The following is an 8233-nucleotide window of genomic DNA, read 5'->3' on the forward strand; positions in this document are numbered from 1 at the left end:
AACTGCTATGTACAGAAGCAGAGGGGGACACACCGGGCATGGTTGCCCACTGCCACACTGCACCCTGCAGTGCCCTATCAGCCCCCTCATTTCCTTCTGAAATGGGAAATCTGGGGAAGATTTGTCAAGGAAAAAAACAAACTGGGTTGGTTTGATGCATTGCTTTTGAGTTGTGGGTTTTTTGTTTTTTGTTTTGTTTTGTTTTGTTTCCTGCAAATGGAACCACGCAGACTGTGGAGCAAAGTCCTCCAAAATACGATGAGAGACATTTCATTCCATCAAGAGCAAAACTGAACACGGCCACAGCCTTTGTCCAGTCCGGGGGGAATCCCGCCGGGGGGGGGGGGGGGGAACACGGCAGCAGGTCCTGTGTGGGGTAAGGCACTGTCGGGATGCTCCAATCCCTCTATATGGCACAGAATACATTTCTCTGCCTGCAAAGGGCACTTAAAGTAATCCATTTAAAGCACATTCATTTGCACACACAAAGGCACAGTCCTGCCCTCTGCGCTCCCCCACCACATGAGCTGGGGGGGAGGTGTTTTCCAGCAGCCAGACGTGGGCACAGCGCTGTGTCCCAGTCAGAGCACCAATCAATGTACATAGATCTTACACGGTAAATACAAACCACCGATCAGTCCCTATAATCAAATCAGAGATCTGCCAAAACCCGGATCTTTTGTAGAACATACATCTTTTCTTTCTCAGATCATTACAGAACGAGTCCGTTTGTGCTTCTTTGTCTTTCAGCGGAATGGTGAAAGTCCTCTCCCATCATAAAATCCTCAGTCCCACAGTCCCACAGTCCTGCAGTCCGGGGACAGCACAAGCCGAGCTCGGCTCCGTGCCTGCGGGACATCAGCGTGTGGCACTGTAGAAGCCTTTGTCGCCCTCGATGTCCACCTCCTGGTCGGAGTCGTCAGAGACATCGGACTCGGGGTCCTCCTGCGAGGCGGCCGAGGGGCTGTCCTGCGGCTCGGCCTCGCCCCCTCCAGCGGGGCTGGGGCTGCCCTCTGGTCGTGGGTCACCGTGATCGCTGGTGCCTTCCGCCTCCTCCTTTTTGGTGGCCTGGGGGTTCTCCTGCGGAGACAGAAAGTTACTGGGTACGGAGCTACAGGGAAGCACCACGGGGTTCTGTGTGGGAAGGGCTGAGTCCCACAGGCTGTGCCCACTGCAGCACTCGGGGCCAACTGCTCTTTAGCGAAGTGAATGTTTGGTGCGAGGCTCCAAACAATGCCCTGACCTGTCCTCAATTACATGGCAATCCTCGTGGCACAAGGAGGGAGACCGAATTCATCAGTGGCTCAAAAGCAAATGAGAAGAAAAATATAATTAAGTATAATTAAGCTCTAAGGCCGAACTTCAATGTGAAAACACGCACTATTAAAACATAAATCGAACTGAAGCCCATTGCTGAATACAAGAGCCCGTGTGCCCACAGTGGGGGAAGCAGGTGGAGATGCATGGCACTGCTGTAGGGTGTGTGGGGATGTGTGTGGGGTCACGGCACGGAGGGAGCAGCTGCGGGGCCAGGAGCTACAGGCACTGCCGAGGGACTCTGCTATGGACCAACATCGAGTGCAGGAAGGAGGAGATCTGAGCCGAGGTGCTGTAAGCCCGAGGCAAAGTTGCAGATCAAATTTCCTGCGTGCCCAAAGTGGGCCACGACTGGGATTTTTTCCCAAACGTTTGAGCTTAGGGCCCCGACCCGACTGAGCTGGGCCATAAAAACAGAGCTCTGCCTTCAGCGCGGTCCGTAGGGGCGGAGGAGCCGCGCAGCGCCCCGCATCGGGACCGCCCGTAAAGAGCCGCGGCTCTCCCCGCGCTGCCCCCGACGGGGGGTTGGGGTGGGGAGGTCACTGAAAGCGCCGTGGCCGTCCCCCTCCGACCCCACCGCCGCAGCGGTTCACCGTCGCTCGCTTATCTCCCCAGCGCTAATTGGCTAAACAACATATGGGTTTACAAAACAATTAGCGCCGAGTTGCAACGGGCGCGGTGTGAAGGCCGCCCGGCATTGACCCGGAGCCGCATTAAGAGCTTTTAGCATTAGTGCTGCCCGAGCGAGCCCCGTCGGGCCGCGGCGCGGTGTTTGCCGTTTTAATCAAGGTGAAGAGGTTAAACAGCGCCGGATGAGTGCTGCACACATCCCGCACCGGGCGCCGCGCCGAGATAACGCCATTAAACCCGTATTGCTATAGAAACGGAACCATCCCGTACCTGCTTCAGGCGCCTCCATTTGGCTCTGCGGTTCTGGAACCACGTTTTGACCTACGGCGGGAGAGAAAGGCACAGGGTGGTGCGGGTCGGGACGCAGGGACCCCCCGGCCACGGAGAGTGGGGCTGGGCCTCACCTGGCGCTCGCTGAGCTGCAGCAGCTTGGCTAGGCGCTTCCTCTCAGGCGGGGAGAGATATTTCTGCGTCTCGAACTTCTTCTCCAGCTCGATGGTCTGCTCGTTGGAGAAGCGCACCTGCCCACCCTTCCTCTTATGCAGCGGCCGCTGGATGAAGGGGCTCCACAGCAGCGGCTTTCCTTCGGGGAGAAAAGGAGCAGCGCCGTCACCGCCAATCCCGGCCCCTCGACCCCCGGCCGCGCTCCCGGCCCCAACTTTCTCTCCTCTGTTTTCGCAGCCCCGAGGAGCAGTGAGCGCTCAGAGCCCCTCCACGGGCTCTGGCAGCGTTTCCGTCAATGTGTTTCCTGTTGGTCTATCGCGCAAAGAAAATACAGAGTAGAAGAAAAAAAAAAAAAGTCCTTCGCTTCCTTCTGCTCTTTCACTGCCGCGTGTCTCCTCCATCTCCCACCGGGATGGCCATGGCCCGCACGCCCCAACCCCGCGCCGCGCTCCAGCCCGGTGCCTGCGGGACGCCCCCGGGGGTCGGTCCCGGCCCGGCGTGGTTGGCCGTGGCCGAGGTATCGCCGCTGTCCCCCCGTCCGCCGCCCGCAGTCTTTGAAATTCGCTGCATTGTTTTTCAAGATTTTTGCTTGCGTCAGGCTTTAGTAATTCTGGTGCAAAACAGCCTCAAAAAATAGGAAGCAACTGGTTATTTTAGCTGTCATAAAGGCACATCCCACACAGAGGAAATGAACAATATCAGAAAAACGGATCCCGGCTATCAGAAGCCGAGTGTTTCCTGAATTTGTCTGTATTGAGGATGTCGATAAAGTAATCAGCGCCGTGCACGACTCCCGGGGAAGAGCCTGCTCCGGGCGGCCAGGAAAACACTTAACAGCTACTGAAACCAGATTTACTCCTATCGAGAGCTCAAGGTTTCCTGTATGAACGGAAAGGGTCAGGCTCCTTCGCTGCTGCGGTGCGGTGACTCAGGGCGCGTTTTGCAATCACTGAGGGCAGCGCGGGCCCCGCACCGGGATGGAATGCCCCCCCCCGGATCCCATCCGCGAGCCGCGGGGCCGGGAGCGGGGCCGGTGCGGGCGGCACTGGGACCCATCGGCAGGAAAAGGCCGCGATCTGCTGCGCGATCTCTCGGCACAATTAAAACTCCCCACCAAAACCACACGCGACATTACTAAGGACACTCTGAGAGGCGCTCGGTTGAAGGAAAACAAATCTGAGTCACCGCGGCCGCGCACTGCGGTCTCGCTCCCAACGCGGAGCTGCCCTGAATTTACTGTAAAGCGGGCGGGCGCCGAGGGGGCCGGGGCTGAGCTCCGCCGCTTCCCCGACGGCGGCATGAGACGGGATGAGACGGGACGGGACGGGATAGGGACCGGGCGGGGAGGGGGGGCCGCGGCTTACCCAGGGGGTCCTGGCGGATCAGTGCGTGCGTATAGTCGCCGACGGCGCGGGGAAAGGAGTAGAGGGGCCCGGCGTAAGCGCCGGTGCCGTAGGTGGCGGCGAGGTGATGGGAGAAGGCCGGGTGGATGGGGGTCGGCTCGTAGACGGGGGTCCGGTACGGGGCCACCAGGCTGGTGAAGGAGGAGTTGGGCGACGGCAGCGTCGGCGGCGGCGGGGCGGGCAGGGAGTGGGGGGCCGGCGCAGCGGCGGGGCCGCGGCCCAGGATGTCCTCGATGTAGAAGGGCGTGGGGTGCGCGGGCTGCAGCAGCGGCGTGGGCGCGTACAGCGGGACGCCGACGCCCAGGGCCGCCGCCGGAGCCGCGCCCGGCGCCTGGTACTGCATGGCGCGGCCCCCCCGGCCCGCCGCGGCCCGGCCGCCCCTCGGAGAGCGGCCCCGAGCGCGGCCGCCGGCTGCTGCCACCGCCGCCGCGGGTTTCTCCGGGCTCGGGTTCCCCTCCGATAGGTTTCTATCGGCGCGGGGCGGAGCCCGCGTGGTCTCTGTCCCCTTCCTGCCGCGGCTCCGTCTAGCCAATGAGCCCGGACAGGGAAGGGGGAAACCACCCCCGCCGGCGAAAGCTCCCCCCCGCCTCCCCTGAGCGGACTCCCCGCGGCGCCAATCAACGCGAGCCGGGCCCCGACGGCACCGAGCGGGCACCCGGGGTGGGCGGGCGGCGGGGCGCGTTCTTCCGGCACCGGGCCCGGACTTCGGGCATCCCGTGGGGCGATCCCCCCTACCCGGCCCCGCAGCCTGGCCCGGCTCTTGGTGACAGAGGGGGTGCAGGGCAGGGTGAGCGGGCCCGCGGACTCGGTACCCCTCGGGCACTCACTGCCGCTGAGCGAGAGGTAGCGGCGGCGGAGCCCCCGACAGGGCGGACGAGGCGCTGGAAGCGGCTCCCCGCGCACCGGAGGGAGGGAAGCAGTGCGAGGCGGCCGCTCGCCCTCCTCCGGCAGCGCCAAACCCCACAGAGCCGCCCCAGGGAGCGCCCCGACGAGAGAGCGGGTCGGCAGCAGGTGTCCTCCTCTCTCCGCCTGGTGACAGCGATCGCAAAGAGCTGCTAAGGAACAGCAGGTGCTGCTTTTACACACACACATATATATGTATATATACTTTCCCCACCCCACCCCCCCCAAACCCACGAAGTTCTTAATAAGTACGAGACTGGGAGCGAGACGAAAGGGTGTTGTGGAAATGGAAATATATATATATTTTAATAATATCAGGCGGTTGGATTTTTTTCTTTATGTTGTTAACAAATGCCAAAACTCACCTTTAAAGCGCGGTCTTGTGTCTTGTAAATATCAGGTACACGTCAAGCGGGCTGACAGTTCTGATTATTTTTTCTCTCCGCTCCCGGTCTCCGAGGCATTGCTCCGTCCAAGGGGGTTGGTTAGCTCATGGCTGAGCTGGAAGTGTTGGATTTGCAGCTCGGAGCACTTAATGGGGGCGCGGGAGGCGCTGACCCGCTGCCCTCCGCGGGGCGTTACGGTCTGTGCTTCCCAACGCTGAGAACAAATTTAAGCCGAAAAAAAAAAAAAAAAAGAAAGAAAGGCAAAAATCCGTGTTTTGCTGTATTATTTGAAAACAAATAAATAGAGGAAGAGATTATTCTTTTCTGACTTTTATACCAGCAACAGGCCTTGTTAAAGGGAAGGTTTAATGGCGCGGTTATTACATTCCACTCCCACTGCATAATCCCCAACAAGGAAAATGAAGCACTTAATTTCGCGGCCCCGCAGCACCGCCCCGCTCCGATCCAATTGTTACCCCTTCGCCTTCCTCCTCCCGGCCCGGAGACTATTAAATCGCATTCATGAAAATGTCACATTTATTGAACTACATAATTTTTTAATATCACTAGTGCAGGTTTTATAGTTGATTTTATTGTTTTTACGGCCATTCGGGGCTCTAAAACCCGGATTTTTTCAATGTTGTCCTTATAATTTTTTTCACACAGTCAGAACCAATAAAATGGAGCAGTTGTGACTTTTTAATGCAAGGGGGCTCGGAGTTTCAATATTTTCACTCTGCTGGATACTCAAACCAATAAAAATACATGAGATTTTAATTATTTTCTGGATTAAATCAAACCTTTTCCCTTTCTTTTTGGAACTGCGTTCTGTTGGACTTTCCGTCGGGAGGGACACAGCGCAGCTCCGGGCGGAGAGCTGCGGTCCCAACGCTGCGACGAACGCGGAGCGCCCGCGGTGGCACCGAGCGGTCCGCAGCCGCCCGGGACGGGGCGTCCGCACCGGGGTTATTTCTCCTCGGCTGTCCCTCTGCAGAGCACGGCAGTTCCTCGGAGAGAGGGAGAAAAAGAAATGAAAATTCGCTCCTTCGTGATTAAAAAACTTCTCCCATTCTTTTTCCTAGCTCTCTCGCTGAGTCGAGAACTGCTGGGGGGGGGGGTGGGGAGGGGGGAAGGAAGGAGGAGGAGGGGAGGACACAGGGCATCCCCGCACCTCGGCCCAAAGGGAGCGCCTGGAGAACTCATTAGTTCTGTAATAACGACGGGGCTCTGTCCTGCCGATCGCTCTCTGCGAAATCTCCTTCGAGGGGCTCCTAGCTGAGGGAACGAGCAAAAAACGAACTTAATAAAACAAATCCGGGCCCCCCCTTCCTCTTCACCGTCTCTGCCGGCCCTGACCCAACTACCTGGACCCTCCTGTCGGGGTCGGGAGCAGCACCGCGCTGCTCGGAGCCGCAGGGATTCTCCCGCCGGGCTGCCCCTTTGTGCTATGGCTGCGGAGCTGAGGGGCGCGGGGCGGCCCTGCCCTGCCGTGCCCGGGAGTCCCGCCGTGCTGCGGGCAGCAATGGGCGGAGGGATACCGCCAACATGGCAAAGACCAACAAACCAATAAAATCCGACAAAAGATCTGTGGAGAGTACAAACCAAACACCTAACATCGGAGCATCGGGAATGAGGAGCTCGTAAAGGTGGCTGCAGCCTCCAGGCGGTGCTCTCCACAGCTCCCCACACTCGATTACCTGCAGACACCCCCCAGAAGATTTCTGATTCATGGGGTTGTCTTTGCAGACAACAAAGAAACTTTGCGATTTATAGGAGCAGTGGGTCCAGGAGCACAGAATGCCCAGCTCACCCCATTCGTTCGGTTCCCACTGGCGTGGTCTTCTGGAGTGGAACTTGCCCGGCTTCTGTTCTAAGAAATGGGAGTTTGCCCATAATAGCACCCTCAGTGATACTGCAGGACCAGAGATTAATCACCCCAGCCAAGATAACCATGTTGGGCTGTGCAAAATTCGCAGGCGGTGCAGCAGAGCCCATCTCCCAGTGCAACCTGGCACTTTTCAGGAGGATCCCGCCCTCAGCCATTCCAACCCTTCCCATTATTGAAGGCATTGCAAGCTGCTTCCAAGAGAGGTGAGGCCACAGCCTTGAACCCCATCCAAGGAGGAAATATGAGGGAGATCGCTTCTCTGATTTTCCTAGCACTATGGCAGCCAGACAGCTTCAGACAGCGGCACCATGTATTGTGGGGTGATGTCAGCCTTCATTCCATCTTCCAGATCGCTCATCTGGTAGACATTCACCTCTCACATCTCCTCCTCACCATTTACCAATGAGATGCAACCATTACAAACATCAGGCAGGTTAAAATATTCATTAGCTGTAGCAAAACAATATTAGTTCAATACTAGGGGTTTTAATTAGTTGTAGCAAAATAAGACAAATCTTGGTCAAAAAGCAGTGGACAACATGTGAGTTGTTGCAGGCAGAGCTGGCAGGGGCTTATCGTTTTTCATCCTACACCTCTATGTTCATCTGATCATGAATTATGCCAAATCTAAATCTTTTGGTGGAAAAAATTCTCTTCTGGGGAAATTTGCCTCATGCTAAGGATTTGTAAGGTCTCAGCAAAACTGGTTCAGCAGTTTCTAAGCATTAGGTCAGAGGAAAACAAACCCCCTTGCCAGCATATAGATATCCTTGCCTTGTGCTGCGAGCCCATGGTGCCCCACCACTGGGAAACCCCAGGGGAATGAAGCATGCAACAGGGGCTGCTCTTGATTCCTGCTTTGCTCCTCTAACTGGGGCTATGGGCTCTGGGTAGCAAAAAGAAGATCCCAAGCCTTTATAGAGAAAACTATCTTTAATGGCTGCATCCTGACTTTCTGATGACTTGGTGGGCTATTCCTGCTTGGCACTGGAGGTCTATGGGTATGAGCCATGCTGCTACCAGCAAGTGTCCCTTTCCTATACATTGTCACCAGTGCTGTGAAAATAAATACATTTAAAAGGCTCAGAAAAGCTTTAATGGTGCTTTGAGTCTTGTCAAAGATTTCCAACCAACATATGGCAGATCCTTGGGGAGCACGTGGGTAAGGTGCCTCCATTTCCTCCTGCCCCTGATAGCACTACATTAATACCTCTGCTGGGACACCTTCATGCTACAGAGTGGGATATGCAGCATTTATGGCT

At 57.1% G+C, this 8233-nt stretch overlaps 1 protein-coding gene across 1 annotated transcript; it reads right to left on the reverse strand.

Moving 5' to 3' along the window:
• Nucleotides 1-858: 858 nt before the first annotated feature.
• On the reverse strand, nt 859-4137 carry HHEX (hematopoietically expressed homeobox; the record flags this gene model as incomplete). The annotated part of the gene is made up of 4 exons (XM_079536225.1): nt 859-1080; nt 2218-2268; nt 2352-2530; nt 3756-4137. 4 exons carry the CDS (start codon nt 4135-4137, stop codon nt 859-861), a joined length of 834 nt encoding a protein of 277 aa, XP_079392351.1.
• Nucleotides 4138-8233: the final 4096 nt, after the last annotated feature.

The sequence above is a fragment of the Tetrao urogallus genome (genome assembly GCF_951394365.1).
Source record: "Tetrao urogallus genome assembly, chromosome: 5".
NCBI classification, from domain to species: domain Eukaryota; kingdom Metazoa; phylum Chordata; class Aves; order Galliformes; family Phasianidae; genus Tetrao; species Tetrao urogallus.